Genomic DNA, 17,337 nt, shown 5'->3' with positions numbered 1-17,337 from the left:
AAAAAGACTGCCGTGACAGGAAGTGGGGATCTGATGCATGTCAAAGAGAAATGAGAAGGTGCGGCTGCCGTCCGGGTTATTGACAGGATGAAAAATGTGCGTCGAAACCTCAAATATTCATAATCAATGCGCATTGAAAAGGGTGAGGATTTCCTCAGCGGTAATTTCCATAAACGTGCGATGAAGACGCTCCATTTTATCGTGTGGCAGAACCAGAGCTGCGGTACGTTGGAGAAGTTTTTATGTTGGAACACAACAAACTTGAATGTTTTTTGTGTTTTTGTGTGAAAGAAAAAAACTCAAGGTGCCACATAACTGTAAATCTGAAGGAAAGAGAGACGAAGTTTTCAAAATTCTATGAATAGAAATATAAAAAGTGAGGTTTCTTCCCACATATAGGAAATACAAGTCAGGCTTGTAGAATGTTTGGCTTCTGATTGCAACTGGCTGTCCTTGAAACAAAAGGAAGCTATACAAATGCATGCCACACTTTTAGGATATTTGACAAGAAAATGATTTTTTTTTTTAACTATTCATCCTTTTCTTTTCACCTCACAACTACTCACTACTTTGTGCTGATTTGTCCCATAGGTCTTAATCAAATACCTGGAGGTTTGGTATTTTATTGGGGCATAAAAACTTAAGGCATGCATACTCTTACAGGGATCTCTCTGTATGATCAGATAAACTTTCCAAAAACAATTTCTAATTTCGTGGATATTTTTGGGCCCCTGTTTATTAAAATGCAGCGTGAAATTCTGTTGACAACTCTGCATCTGCTGCTGCATAAACAGTCATTTGGCTTCCTCACAAAAAAAAAACAACCAACCAACCAACCAAAAAAAAAAAAAAACTTCATCCCTATTTATTCCAAGACAAATCATATCACCACAAATTCAAAACCTAGTGGACACGAAACCCTTGATGCGGCTCGTTTCTGCGTACTTTCAGAGGTGGATTAGGCGGCTTTGGCCCCCGCCCCGTCTTACCAGTGTACTCTGGGTCCACATGAGGAGGGTAGAAGCGGAAGTTGATGAAGAAGGGGATAGGCACTCCGAACTTGAACCACTCCACCACATAGGGGGGCTGCTGGCCGTCCAGGGGAGGGGACACGTCACACCCCAGGATCACGCTCTCTCCAGCGCGCGCCGTCACAAACCGGGGCTCCTCTCTCACTCCGTGGGCACCTGCATGGCAGCAGACAGAGGGTGGGCTTTGATTAGATCAGATTTTTTTTTATATATATATATTTGTTAATACTGTCACCATTTTTGTGACAGAATGTTATGAGACAGCTAATCTGTGAAAAGATTGACTTCCTCCACCTCCTCCTTTAGCTACTGTTGCCATCTGAGAGAATGCACCGCTCCCAAGCAAAAACAACCAATCAGAGCCAGGAGGAGGGTCTCAGCGCTGTCAATCATCCTCAACCTCATGTACGCACCGCTAAATGTTCTAAAGGCAGTGAAACAACTTACCGTTACACGAAAACAGCTCATCTGCCGTCACCGGTGGCTATGCTAACTAGCCTGAGCATTCACGAACAAGCTATGCTAGCTGCCACAAGAGATTGTGATTGACAGCGCCAAGACCCGCCTCCTGGCTCTGATTGGTTGCTTTGGTTGCTTTGAGTTAGCTCTGGGAGAAGGCAGAGGTCTTTTTTTCTTCTTTCACAGATATTGTCAGACTATACTGTTACAACATAGTGACAGTTTCAACAAACAGAAGAAAAAAAATCAGAAAAGTTATGTACTGCTTCTTTTAAGGTTAAGTATTTTTTACATTTTTAAAAACTAAACATTTCAGATCAGGATGGAATTTTATTTCAAAGGCAGTTCTAAAATAATTTTTAGTCATTAAGAAAAATTTCAAAATCAACCTGGCCCTGTGGAAAAACACAAGTGGGCCCTTGTTAAATCATGAATTTACTGTGATTAACAATTATTTTTGTTTCAGTTTCTCAGGCTGAACCCAGGGCGTTTTCCTGCAACAAGAAATCCCTTAATTACAGCCCATCTGACAAAATGAAGTAGACCCAAAAAAAATAAATAATCAAAATACAAAAAAGAAATCTAAAAAGAAATAATTCCAACAACAGATGAAAAAGTCTCTGCCGTCTATCAGTCTGGTCAGAGTTACGAAAACCTAAGGCTTTGGGGCTTTTGGGACCAGCGAAATTTCCACAAAGAGAAAATATGGAACAGTGTTTGAACCTTTTTTGGTGTGGCTGCCTAAACTAAATTTACTTCAGTGGCAACAATGACTCATCCATTCGGTTACAAAATAACCCCGAGCAACAGGCTTCGGTTACGATCAGCGTTTCTGGTTGAACAGCAACAAAACCAGGCAGTAAAGAGTATCCATATCAATGACACTGCTGACCGAAAACACCACAAAGGCCTGCCTCACATTCGCCCAAATCATCTTGATGATCACCAAGACTTCTGGGAAAATATTGCGAGTACTGAAAAAAAAAAAACTTTTTCGATGGATGGATGGCGTGTCCAGTTATTTTTGACAAGAGACTAACGCTGCGTTTTAGAAAAAGAATATCGTAGCTAGAGTCAAACATGGCGGCGGTATTGTGATGGTTCGGAGGTGCTTGGCTGCTTCAGGACGTGGACAAGTTGCAATACTTGGATGGGACAATTCGTTCTACTTGGGTGCTGCAGCAAGAGAAAGACGTAGAACAGCGTGCTAACCTCTCAATAGCTTAAAATAAAGTGGCTTAGTCAAAGTCTGAATTGCAATCCAATTGAGATGCTGAACAGCTCTACTACGGTAGAAGAATTGTGCAAAGAAGAGTCGGCCAAAATTCCTCCACAGCAATATCACAATAAGACAGTTGTTCCCAGTTATTAGATTTTGAGAGAAAACACTTTTTTAATCATGAATAATTTGATATGAATAGTTTTTTTCCTCCATGAAAGCTGAGGTATGTAACGTTTACAAAAATATGTTTTTTACATAATTGTTAAAATTGTTTCTATGTCACAATCTGTGAAAAGATCGAGATCCTCCACCTCCTCTGATTGCTCATATTAAAGTCTGCAGATCACTCCCAGTCAGAAACAAGCAGTCAGAGCCAGGGGGAGGGTCTTAGCGCTGTCAATCAGGCTCGTGCACGGGCTGCTCAGTGTGCTAGTGGTGGAGAAACAACTGAACTTTCCAGGAAAACCCATTTATTCGCCGTCGTTAACCATACTGCTAACTGGCCTTAGCATTCACAACAGGCTCTGTTGTGGAGAACCAGCTGTAGCGCAGCAGAGAGCAAGGTGGAGAATGTGAGAAGCACCATATACTCATATTATATATATACTCCCAGAGCTAACTCAAATATACTCTCATACTGTTACAACATAATGACAGCTTTAACAAATATGTAAAAAATCATTTTAAAAAATGAAATAAAAAAATAAATATATATATACTGTATATACATATACTGTATATATATTGTATATATACAGTGTATATGTATATATATATATTTTTTTTATAAAAATGTTTTTTTATTTTATATATATATATATATATATATATATATATATATATATATATATATATATATATATATATAAAGAAAAAATATAAATAATTGTTGCGTGGGGTCAATGTTACTCTAGTGTAGCGTCTGAATATGTTCAGTGCACATGGGGAAACTCTCCACCCTGGCCTTCCCTTCCCTCACCCATCGTCCCGTATCGTCATCTGTCACCTGCATCTGTTGGTGAATATTTCGCGGCCGTGCCGTACAATAAACGAGCTGCCAAGAGGCTCCATTGATCCTAGCTGGCCGCTGCTCAGACGAGCTTTACTATTATCACCACCAAACCCTGGCGCCTCGCCACCGATGTCCTGGCAGGCGCTGCAGAGCGTTGACCTATCAGATGACTCAAAGGTCGGCGTACCTGCCTCAGCAGAACGCTCACTCTGGGAATGGATTTTTGTCCAGCCACCGCCCCCTCATCGACCGGCCGGGGCCGGCTGCATCTCTGCCGTCAGAGCGAGCGTTGACTGCCGAGCCCTCCTCCTGTCTGGAGGGGGGACGATCGCTCCGGGGGAAATCAGGAGACATGCTGGCGTTCCCAGCTGAATAACTTAAACGCTTTCATTAGCAGGATCGTTTGCATGATCAGGGCAGATTTTTACCTTAAAAGGAAAAAAAAAAAAAACAGCCACTACAGGACATGGGCTGCTGTTACAGTCTGAAATGATGTTAAACAGCCTTTTCCTGCTGTGTTCTAACAGAAACCGCGGTGATCTGCAAGTATTGCCTTTCCGACTGAAATTAAAACCCAAATATTTTCATCCGGTTGCCCCGTTTGAAAAAAAATTAATGCCTTAACTCCGCCCCTGCAGGCCATATGCACCACTTAGTGATTGTGTTTACCAGTTTAATCTGCATTATCCTGTGACAGAGTTAATCCACTTTATTCATTTCAGCCAGCACACATTCTGGACAGAAACAGAGGAGATTTAATCAAATTGCACATTTTAAAGCAAAGATGTGTTCTGCCCGTCAGAAGCCTCTGTGCTGGAATCTGCTTTGTTGTTTACCCCTCTTTGCTGACGATTTTTTTTAAAAAGCTGTGCGATATTAGTCGAAGCTCTTAACATTAGCAACAAGAAACCCATAAAATGCCTTTGTATCTATTACTCTTTAAATAAGTAAGTTTGCTCACCTTAAACATAGAAATTGCTCATTTCAATAGAGAGGCAAAGGTACATCAACTATATTTTGTCAGAAACTTAAAAATAAAATACCAGCGTTTTCCAATGAGTGAACACATACTAACAGCTAGGAACTTGCAATAACAACACCCTTCAGTGTGGAAGTTGTTGCAGCAGGAACAAGCCTCATATGTACCCATTTTCAGTTTCAGCACTGGCATAAAGTCAGATGAAGTACAAAAGCTGATCGAAGCATCTAAAGAAAACTGAAGCTGTTAATTATAATAATGGAGTAAAGCGTCAGCAAACAGGAAGTTGGACGCCAAAACAAGTGAGTATTGGTTTAACAGTAAAGAAAGAAACTGTGAGAAATACTGTATGTAAGTAAGTCTGTTTATGGTTTATGTAATTTAGTAAAAGGGTGAAAAAACCATGATATTTATGGGTCAATTTTCATTGCTTTGTATGCTAATTGCTGACTGCTCACTCAATTTACAAACAATCTATTGTTATTTATTGTTTTTATTATTTATTCTCATTACTAGCGCACTTATTTTAAGTTTCTCTGAAAAAAAAAAAGTTGATCTCTTATGTTTAGACTTCATAATTTTGTTTCCAATGGCAATTTGTTGCCCTTTTTATATTTAAGGTTATTAAAGGGGCCTGAACGTACATAAGAATTTTTACATTTTTGTTAATAAAAAAAATGTAAAAACATTTTTGATTTTCTTCATTTCACAATGTTGCACAGTTTATGTTGGCTTATTCAATAAAAAGGATGATAAGATGCACTAAAGTTTATGGTTGCAACTTCACATTTGAGTACCTGCAGACCAAGACGCAACCGCAAGATGAACAAATTTTTCCTCTTTACTTTGGATTGTTACCTCTGGCCACCAACACACTGGACAGATTGGTTTGAGTAAGTTAAGTCACGTGAAATGCAAACTCAAGCCCTGAGAAACAAGAGCGCATGCTGCTGAAATCCATTGTTTTCTCTGCAGGCGGTTCAGGTCGCACTAGTTTAGCAGCTTGGGTTTCCAGTTGGCTCTGCGTCTGGGTCCTTGTGGCAAGGAAAGAGCACATCTCACGTAAGCATGAAATATTCCCAGGCAAACTAATTCATCTACCCTTTACGAGATCCTCATAAGGCAACAATAAGCACCGGATTGGTCGCCGCTTTTCATTTCCCTAATGGAGAATGAAAAACCTTGGGGGAGTTTATTAGCTGAGATGTAAGAAATATGTTTGTGTTCAACAATGATCCATGACTAAGATTTTACAATTAAACAGCAGTAAAGATATAAAGGCATCAAGACACTTATGGAGATGGTTGCATCTTGATTTTTTTTTATTTTTGGCGCTGTCCCTAAGCTGACCTGACGTTGTTGCAGATGCTCTCCAAATACATGAAGGTAAGATTCTGTTGAGTAAGGCATGCATAAATCAAACACCTAATAAATCCTGCAGACCCCCCCCAAAAATGTTCATGCATATATCTGCTGGCTTTACTGGATTTATAGCTTTGATCGTGAATTAGAGAAAGGTAACAATTCAGTCAGCCGGAGATAACTCTGTGGCAGCGCAAACGGCTCGGGTACAAAAGCAGGAAAAAAAAAAAACACGGAGGGAGTCAGACCTCACTGTTTGGCAGCAGTTAAACAGTCAGTGCTGCAACGAGTCCATCGCAGTGACTGATTGGGCTTCAAGTATGGATTGTTTACTTTATCGAGCAATTGGCTAATTATTTCCTCAATTAATTGTTTCAGCTGTAAATTGTCTGAAACAGTAGCGAAGGCCTGTCGGACAGAACAACAAACCTGTCCAACAGCAGTTTGCCTTGTCCAGCAGAGATGGAAAAATTTCTGTTTATGTTACTGGTTTTGCCTTTCTTGTCTTTAGGAAAGCACTTTGGCTCAGCCTCAGACAAAAAGAAAAGCATGCATGTAAGGGGCTTAAAACAGCTTATTTTTTCTAACATTAAGCATTTGGTTAGACCTTTGGCTTTAACTCATGAGGCTTTAAAGATGTCTCAACACTCTAGTAGGTAAAATGCTGACAAAGAGTTGTAAATACTTGCGGTGCTACTGCATTGGGCAATACACGCTGTATTATAAAAGATTCCCTCACCTGAACCTTCAGTTTTAGACTAACTGTGGAAAAGAAAACGCATACCCTATGTGTGACATATTGTTTACCTATCATTGTCATTTTATCATCTACCTGTTGATGGAGAAAGAATGTGGTGACGGATAGCAGTCGTCAATCTTAAGGACTGGAAGTCGCACTGTAGTGAAGGATGTATGTGTCTAATCATTAGTAACCACGGAGAAAATCCCCATCATTATATAGCCTAGCATGTACGAAAAAACTGGCTGGCTTCTAGACTTTAGTACTCTTAAGTCTCCTCGAGTATAACAAAAAATGCCGTTTATGACATGGTGGTAAATCGTGTGGCGTGAATTCAGGCAAAGTCGTCGATTGGATTATATCAACAAACACGTCATGAGGGAGAAGGTATGGGTCAGTTTCTAAGCTAGTTATTTCAAACTTTTGTAAATGCCACTATGAGCCCCGACTAGCTGTATTGCTTTCACAGACAAATGAGTTCAACTTGAACAAATAGAAGCCAAGGTTATACTGGCAGAGGTGTGGGTCACTTTCTAAGCTACGTATTTTCAACTTTTACAGATAGTGCTGTCTATAAAGTCCAACTCGGTGTGCTACACAGACAAGTATAAGCTATGGCTATACTAGCAAAAACAACTTGGGGAAAATAACTGCAATACTCCCGTCTCTTACTTCTGATATCCTTCTGACACCGAAAAGGCTAAAAATGGTCTTAAACACCTCTTTGCTTAAACAGCACACTTCACTGCACTTTGATTGCAGATTTTAAACTGAATACATTTACAAAGACCTTCCACTGCAGTTTTAACATAGTAGCTAAGCCTAAGAGCTAAAACTAACCTAAAAACAAGCTCCAATACCAGAAAACATATGAAAACCAAGGAAGCTCAGCGAGGCAATTACAGATGAGACCATGCTGGATTTTCCGATCCGAGTCCCCTAAACGTCTTTTTCTCCCATCCGAACGATATTTCACAGAGTGAAACTAAAATCTAATATTTAGCTCAAGCCTGGGTATAATTCGGGGCATGAACATGAATCTCCATTTTTTCCCCTGCAACCACAAACTTTATAGGGAATACATCAAAACCATGAATGCCGTCCGATTACGTGCAATTCCCCCTTTTTGTAGCGATGAGGGTTTGAGAGGAGCTCTGTGCCGGACAGAGCTCCTGATGTAGAGGATGTAATAGAATATAGACTGGACGGAGGCTGCAGAGAGAGTCTCAAGGACGTGCGGCCACTGGGCTGGACGGGCCACTGACAGGGCGGTAATTGAATGCCAGCCTGCATATGCTGAAGGTCACATCAGAGAATGGACTCAGCGCTGCGTGTGTGTGGACCTGTACACTTCGGTTTGCTTGCATGTTAATATGTGCCGGTAAAGTTGAAGGGGGGGGGGGAAAGGGACGTTGTCGCATCTTTTCATAGGTAATGGCTGCAATCATTAATAGATAAAAGTCAATTTCTCACTTTAGCTTGCTTTCTTTTATCTTCCAGAGAAGACGCTCGCCGTAAAGATACACAGACTCAATCTAAAACTGACACGTGGAAAGCATTCTGTTGTACACAAATGAAATTAAATTAGAAACATTTTTGAAAGATGCCATAAATCAGATTTCATAACGCTGTATATCACAGTGGTAGCTATCTGCTCCCCTGGGTGTGAGGAGGAAACAGCACAGGCTTACAATCATTTATGATACGCGTTACTGGGAAAACTACCTTATTATCTACGTCACTTCCTGTCTCCAAAAACAACTGGGTAGAGCTCGTCTTCATCACGCCGGCTTCTTTTCGAAGTCCTCAGAATCCATTTTCATATGCTGCAACTTGGTCATGGGGGATATTGCTGGACTTGCTTCAGCTACAGCATTTTTATTTCCTTAGGCAAAACCTTCTCTAAAGCCTTCTTAGAATTGAAGAATTTAACTATGGCGCTTGAATCCTTCAACTGGTTTTATCTTTCAAAGACCTTCATCATTCAAAGCAATTTGTAATGCTTTTTTTTTGTATCTTGGTCAGGTGTTGGCTAGCTCTCACTCAGAAAAGAGATTTTATGTCAATGGACTTTCTGCAAATAGCCTTTCAGCTCAAATCTGTGTAGAACTTAAGATTTCTGAGAAAGTTACATTAAATTGAAGACTAACCTTTTTTCTTGAGAGTATACAACTTATTAGGGAAGCCCTTTCCTCCCAAGCATGCAGTGTTTACAACACAGAGTACATGGAACATAAAATAAAAAATAAAAAAAATCAGCTGAGAAATTTCTAAATATTCACATCTGTAATTTAAGTAGTTACATTCCTGCTGCTTTTTTGAATGCCAAATTAATGTTGTAGTCAAGACCACCTAACCTGAGACCAAGTCAAGACCAAGACCAGGGTGTATCGAGATCAAGACAAGACCAAGACCGGCGTCCTGTGCCACATGACACAATAAAATGTGAAACATAATCAAAGTTGCATCTTAAACTGATCCAAAAGATTCACATTCCCATAAAAAAAACACCTAGATATTAAACACTTAGAGCTGAAACAGATTTAACCAATATCATTACCAAATCAAACTCTTCGTCATTCTGCTTTGTTTGCATCTCTGTGCCACAATCCGCGGAGGTCTAATGCCATCCCTAACAAGATAACGTCCTGGGCGGTTGCCCATATTGCCCATGTCAGAAACCACCACTGTCTGCAGTTAAGGCAATGCATTAACGGTAAACAACGTTCAACTATGAACACTGACCAAGGACCAACAACTCGTGCCTTGTGCTGCCACCAAGCACAAGCACAAGGCACGAGTTCTCACTCGCTCTCCCGCTGCATGAAGTCAGGCAGCACACAGTGCTGTAATGTCTGCCACCATGACAGGTGACAATCAAAGAGCAATGCGCATACTCTGCGTGCTCTTCCGTTCTTGTTTTATTTATTCGCTAATTAAATAAATATCAAGGTATATAATTAAATAAAATAATAATAGCTATCGCAGTGTATGCAGAGCATTACAAGAAAACAAGAACGGCTCGCAGTGAGGCTCCAGTCCTGTCGTTCATAGTAAAGAGCCGTTCAGAAGAATCGGATCAATTGTGAATGTCACATCACTATGTTGCAGACTTTTGGACACAGCGTTGTGCCACATATGCGACACGTCAGTCAACACCTCCGAACAATGGACCTTACCACAGGAGCCGCTTTTCATTGGCTGATGCCCATTCTACGTGGTCACGTGCGTGGCCGTCTCACAAACACACTTAGCTTCCCGTTAGCTAAGTACAACATAATGGCAGAACTGATACAACTTCTACACCTTGAAGCCTGTCTGCTACACAGTCTTACGTTAGCTAAACAGATCAATATGCAATGTGTCTGTATCTGACATACACTAAAGATTTTATTTTAGCAGAAAAGGCTTTGGACTAAACTGTTGCTCGTGTTAGCCACGCTAGCACCAAGTACAGCTAGTCAATCAACCATCGCTGTGTTCAGGGAAGCGCTGATTAATAATCGAGAAATAAATATCAAGCCTGGAAACTTGATATCGTTACGGACTGAATGTTATGTTTTTACCGTAATCTTTGCTCGTCTTGCGGGGCGCAGGCGGTTGCCACGGTAACAGGTGTGCTTAAACTACAAAGAGAGTAAAAAGGTAGGAGTGGTTTTGAGTTGATCACCTGTTCGGGTTATTTTACCTTTGTTTAACTTTGCTGTGTCGCATTACAGCCGCTGTAGTTTCTAAACGTTGGACTAATTACCTCGTTCGTTTGTGAGTTTACGTCATTCACTACAAACATCAAATAGAACAAATATATTTAATAACATTTTAACAAACAAATGGCTTCTACCGCGATAATTATGTGAAATTAAATTAATTATATCCCAACTTCAGAAGATTTGCCTTTACCTTTACAGAGCTCTTTGGTTCCTCCTATCAGTCTGTAGCTTCTCATATTGAGGTCATCAAACCAAATTTCAGATCTACCATAACTGACTGACACCTGCTGGCCTCAGGTTTGCAACCAGCTTGTGACTGAGAAACCAGTAACCTCCTCCCAGATGATGACATGAACTTGTTAGTTCCTCTGTCCATTGTAGTAGCTGATATATTGTGAAAATCTGGGAGAAATGATGCACTAATCGAGTCATGTTTACATAGAAACAACGTTGCGAGGCTGTTTGTGAGACTTGCGGTCACGTGGGTCGGTTGTGGGCGGAGCTTGTAAGGTCCATGATTCAGCAGGTTTTTTTGTTTGTTTTTTTTATCGCAGATGCTTGTGTCTTTGTACAGCTAGCTTTGACTATAAAAGTTAGACGTAGTCCTCGCCGTCTGTGAAAGCGAAGCGCTGCTTAATTTACATGTCTCCATCAGATTTCTTACGACTTATGTAGCAGGATATGTATTACCGAAGATTAGACAGACATCTGCCGCTCAGAGAAAACCACTGCGCATGTCTTGGAGTGCCACGTGTGAGTTAAAGGGGGAGGCGAAGTGTGAGGGCAGAAACAGAAAGACGTAATTAGTACGTTACGTTATTGCTTTTGCATCCAGTGAATACAAAGATCTTAGCAAATGAACTGGACAATATGCTGGCAATTTAATGACATTTTCACAGTTGTGGCCTTGAAATAAAATCCCGAGTCTTCAACGCCCAAGACCGAGACCAAATGCGGTCCAGTCCGAGTCCGAGACCATCACAACGTGGTCTTGAGACCATCTCCAGTACTAAAACACTAGCAATTGTCACATAAAACTTCAGCCTGGGGGCCATTTTGTTTCATGGATGAGATTTTTCAATGACAAATGAGGATGATAAGAGAAGTATTAACTATGAAATTATTTTTGGATTTTTAAGAAAAGGTCTCTAAAAAGGTTTGGACGCTACCTTATTATATTGTCTTTTCCCAACATTTTATTTTAATCTATGTTTTGTTTTTTTTTTATCTGAAAGAGGTCGTTTTAAAACAGCCACACTTTGAGTCAAAGCTCAATGATTCATCACTGAACTAAACATTTCACATGAACCGAACTGGAAATCCTGTTATATCATTTTCCAGTCGAGTCTGAGAGAGTCTGTTGTGTCTGCTTTAGTGCAGTAAAAATGTGTCATAGATCTGATAGTTTCCTTTTCTGGCAGAGGCTCAGTCAGGGATGTGCGCTGGATTTGCTGACGCCCAAACTAAATGTGCAGAAAAAAAAAAAAAAAGAGCACAAAGAATTGAGGGATGTGTGAAATGAACTTGGCTTGCCAAAAAACATCGCTGGACACTGCGCTGCTGCGAGGCACAAAAATTCCCCATCCTCAGCTGAGTTCAGATATTTTTTATTGTGCCTCAAAGCGATGTTTAGATGAGTTGTAAAAGCTTCAGCTGAGGTGTTTTATAGTGATTATACAAAGAGGCATATTGCTACGACAGTGGTTATTGGTGCTTTCATGCGACTCCTCTAATTATGGCTTCTTATGAGACTATTTATTAAGCATCAATGAATCATATACAATCATGCGAGGGAAAAAGTCAACACGGCACAGGCCTTCCTCATCAGCTGCGCAGACATTCAGATAATAGCTGTCCCACATACGGCAGTGCACAAGAGCTTGAAATCTACTTTTATTTCTTTAGAATATCTTGAAAACTTTCAGAAACGTTCTTTGGGATATGTTTTCAGTTCGTTTCTACTTTTTAACGTTTCGGTCTAATCTTTGCACCTTCTACCATAACTGCATTTTTTTGAGCCTCATTAGAAATTCATACCTTTAAACAACATTAAAAACACTGAGGCTGTTTAAAAAAATAAGTAATGCAGTCTTTTGGAATGAACCATATGTAGCACTATCAGGTTACAGAGAACAGTGACACTTCAGTGTTACTATTCAGTGAGGAACACTCAAAGCTAGTTATTTTCCATATCAGCTTAACAAAAAATAAAGACCAGAGAAGCAGAGAGATGCAAGAAGACCATCAATATATTGAAATAAAAGGTTATTTTTCCATGTCAAGGCAACACGCGTGTGAACAAATCAGACAGCAAGAAATTTAGCCCTTGCGGGGAAAGGCTAAGCAGTGTAGCGAAGATTAGCACTGCTCCGTCTTGATTTTGAGCTCGCAGCCTCTTTTTATCACAGAACATACTGGTGATGAAACTGTTGGCAACCTTTTATAAAACTCAGAGTAGGGTTACAAATTATATCGTCTATCAAAAAACAAACAAATGCTAATAATTTTTTAAGGAATGCTCCCCCACCTGGTGCTAATTGCTAACACGGGATGCTAAAGACAGTTTAGAAAGTGACCTCAATCATTTTCTCTTTGGTTTTAAAAGCTAGTGAAACACCGCAGAACATTTTGAATGAGTTTCCCATACAAATACATTGAATCATTTTTGTCACTCATTTATATGGACTTTTTTTTCCCCCTCCAAACTTTTATTTTGACTGTAGCTTACAGAGAAGCTACAGTCAAATAATAGCTTTTCTGTAGCTACAAGCTGCTGCAGAAACAAGCTAAACAAGCTTCATTATCTGCAAGCTAATACAAATAGCTTATGTGTCTCAAAACACCAAAATCTGGGGGTTTCTACCAGGACATTTCATTGTAATAAAGATAAAAATTACAACCTCATGGAGTCAGCCACTAAACAGCTAACTAACCACACTAGCAAAGGTTTAAGGAGCCTTTAAATTGTCTCTCAGTCTGGGTCTGTAGGCTACACCATCATGAGGAAGACTGCTGACTTGACACATGTCCAGAAGACAAGTCATTGACAACCTCCACGAGAGTGGTAGAGTAAGCTACTGATGACTAAAGAAGATTTTTCACAGAGTGCCGCATCTAAGCATGTTCATAAAAAGTTAAGTGAAAGGAAAAACGTGTGGTAGGAAAAGGTTGCAACAGCAGTAAGAGCAGCCTTGGGAAGATTGTCAAGCAAAATTTACAAGGAGTGGACTAAGGCTGGATTCTGCAACAAAGAGCCACTTCAGACAAATCCTAGACGAGGGCCACAAATGTTGCCAAAACACAAAAGTTTGTACTTTAATTTGGAAATGATGTTCTCAGACTGAGGATGAAGAGTGGAATGGCACAACCTTCTTGTAGCTGTCCATCGGGAAATTTTAGAGCACTTCACGCTTACTTCTGCTGACAAGCTTTACGGAGACGCCAATTTCATTCTTCCAGCAAAAGGTACCAAAAGCTGCTGTTAAAACCACGGTGGCGCTGTGGTCGAGTGGACAGCAAACTCGCCTGACCTGAACAACACAGAGAATCCATACGGCGTTGTGAAGAAGGTGAGACACCAGACCCAACAATACAGGTGACCCGAGTGCCGCTATCAAAGCAATCTGGGCTCCCATTACACCTACGCCACATTGATGCAGTAATACTAGAAAAAGGAGGGATAGCCAATGATTCTGTGCAAGAAACATTTCTCTTTGAAATGTTTTGTTTTTATTTGCATTATGCAGTTGTGGAGGTTTGTGTTGCAGAGCCCTGAAACAAGATGAAAACCAGAAATCAGATGGAAAAGGGCAACAACAGTAGTTGCCCAGACCTCTGAATGTTTTTTTTTTTACCTTTTAATTTCTTCAGAAATTTTTTTACAAACATATCACCAGACAGGCAGAACTGCAGCTTTAAATCAACAACCCATCTATTAAAAAAAATATTTAAAAAATCTCCCCAACTACTCTACATCCTGCTTCAATAAATGAAGATCCTGCCACTATTTCAATTTGAGGGGGGGGGGGTTGCCCTAGGAAAAAAGAGCTACACAAATTACTAAAAGAATGATTAACACACACAACTAACTACCAACTTATACAGATAATTTGTAAAACAACAAACAAAAAATAAATCAAACAATAGTTTCATCCCACTTTAACTCTCAGCTTCACTCAGTGGTCTGACCCCATGAGGTGGATGATCCCGGATGTCCCTCCAAGTGAAGTCATTAGCCAAAGCCAGCCCTCAGGAAGTTGGCCTCAAAAATAGTCTTCAAAATAAAAGCATAACAGAACAAAAGTTTCTGTTAGCGCCTGCAAGTGTGTGCTTCACTTTAGCGAGGGAGCTGTTCAGTGATATTCAGGTTTTTTTCTGAGACACACAGTTTTGGGTTTTCATTACCTCTGAGCCAAAAAAGTATTTCAATTACAAGAATATCACTTTAATATCCACGTTTAATGAATCTGTGAGTTACACTGTTTGAAAAGAATCAAATAAATATAAATATTGACGTTTTTTACAGTATCCAATTTTTTCTTTAGATGTCAGGTTTTGCATTTTATTCAAATTCAAATGTGTTCCGAGGATATGTGTCACTTTAAACGTGTAGAAAAATTACAAAAAATGATTTATGGAGATTTAGTTTACAAAATGATTTATTACTGTGGTAGCAGAACCACAGCATCTTTCCAAAATATAACGCTAGAAAAACATAAACTGAAACCGAAGGAGAGCCCCCACGTTCTAACGCTGTCCTAAAACAAGTAGCAAAATGTAGTCACAGTAAGGATAACTTAAAAAAATGCTAAATTTAGCAAATGTTTATATTTTTTGTCACGCTGCAAATGCAAACGATCAAAATCTTACATAGTGTTTGCAGTAGGAGTAATTGTTATGCCTGTTTTAAAGAAATTGATAGAAGTCACGTTCAACGCTCTTATGTGAATAGAGTGACATCAGATTAATAATTCTAATGCAAAAAAAACATATATATATATATATATATATATATATATATATATATATATATATATATATATATATATATATATATATATATATATATATATATATTATATATATATATATATATATATGATCTACAATGTAGGACACATTACAACTTGTGTCCAGCTACATGCGCTACGACTGAAGAGGATTTTGAGTTAGTCCTTCTAACCAGAACCACATGATCTGAATGTGGCTTTCCCAGAATGCTGCAGGCTCTGTTTGCAAAGAGGACTCCGCCGGGACCGGACTGGCTGAGGAAGAGGAAGGCAGAGAGGGGAGGTGGGGGGAGGGAGGAAGAGGTAAAGGGGGGATGAAGGGGGGCCAATGCCATAGAGAGCTGGCAGATGCCCAGCACTGAGAGTCTGCCATCCGCAGCTTGAGCACAGCCTTTCTCCTAAGCTCATTACTAAGCTTTACTCTCACGATCGTGATAAAATAAAGCATAGCGAGATAAAAAAAAAAAAAAAAAAGAGCATAGAGAATTTGAGAGGGAAAGCTTGGGTCCATGTTTGAGAAACTGGTTGGAAAACATAAGATCATTTCGGAACACACTCATGATTGTATTTTGGGATGAACACAAAAAGTGAAAAAAAAAAAAATAATTATAAAATCTGTCATATTTAAGGAATTTCAAACTATTTCAGTTTGAAATAAATGTTTATCTTATGTATTTTTTTTTCAAAATGCCCACTATCTTGCGCCTTTTCAAATGGAAATAAAGATTCAGATAATATGTTATACATATGCACCATGGGTTTTAAAGGTTATGAATTCGAACAATACAATTATTGTTTGGCTTTCCCAGAATGCTGCAAAGACTATTATGACACAGTTGCTGTCTACTTTTCTATGCCATAATACAGGAAAATTAAAACCTCTGCAAATGTGAGTTGCAGAACTCTGCTTTTAGTGTTTGTAAAATAAATAAATAAAATAGCTTTTTGTTGAGTACAGAAACAAATGAAGATAAGTAAAAATTCAGGTGAAAAATTAAAGTCACACTCCAGCATTTAAAAACTGTCAAAACCCTTGACGGTATCCATGACAACTGACTTTCAAAGCTGGGAATCAATGTGTTTCAAAACTGTGAAAAATGACCTTAGTGCTACTTTAAAGGCTATCTTTAAATTAGAAAAAAGCAAAAGAAGAAGAAAAGACCAAGGAAAGAAACTTTTCTAGCCTTGAAAATAGAAAACAAAGTCAACATGGCAAAACTGTCAAAAGCAAATGAGTGGGAAAAAAAAAAGTTAATGCGAGAAAAATGTCAGGAGAAAATTCCTGCTTGAAATACTACCGTAATTTCATAACAACTATACTAAACCCGCAAAACTATAAAAACGTTTGAAAAATGACTCTATACTTCTAACCCATAAAAACAGTGACAATTTTAAAAGGAAATTTCCCAAGCACAGTCCAAATTTCTATTTTACATTTGAAACAGTAAAGCAGTCATCAAACAAAAGCAAACCGGTAAAAACCTACAGACATCAGATCTGTCTTCTGGATATCATTAAAAGTTACAAATCCCAAAGAACTTCAACATTAGTTCGTGCCTTTGTCCTTTTGGTTCTTTTTTTTTTTTTTGCTTTCACTTTATCTCCGTTTAAAAACATGGGGCTTGGCCTTCTTCAAGTCAAACAGACGCGAGAATCGCAACGCGATGCAGGGCACTGTGGGCAAACGCAACCAAAACGATGTTGCGTGTAGACGAGGTGAAAGCTCTTAACAATAATTTGGCTGCTCACAAAAGATAAAAATACAGGACGTGCTCATAAGAAGGGACAAAAAAAAAGTCAACCGAGGTCATTTG

General features: G+C 39.3%; 1 protein-coding gene across 6 annotated transcripts in view; it reads right to left on the bottom strand.

Annotated features, from left to right (window-relative positions):
* igsf9ba (immunoglobulin superfamily, member 9Ba) overlaps positions 1 to 17,337 on the bottom strand; it is an 88,184-nt gene that overhangs the window by 65,180 nt on the left and 5,667 nt on the right. For all 6 annotated transcript variants that reach the window (XM_032545157.1, XM_032545158.1, XM_032545153.1 and 3 more), the window contains exon 2: positions 990 to 1,187. In XM_032545157.1, the coding sequence (XP_032401048.1) occupies positions 990 to 1,187 (198 nt within the window). The remainder of the gene's footprint in view (positions 1 to 989; positions 1,188 to 17,337) is intronic.

Source organism: Xiphophorus hellerii, chromosome 18, assembly GCF_003331165.1.
Source record: "Xiphophorus hellerii strain 12219 chromosome 18, Xiphophorus_hellerii-4.1, whole genome shotgun sequence".
Lineage (NCBI taxonomy): Eukaryota > Metazoa > Chordata > Actinopteri > Cyprinodontiformes > Poeciliidae > Xiphophorus > Xiphophorus hellerii.
The sequence above is the reverse complement of the archived record's forward strand: the minus strand, read 5'-3'. Positions and strand labels throughout refer to the sequence as shown.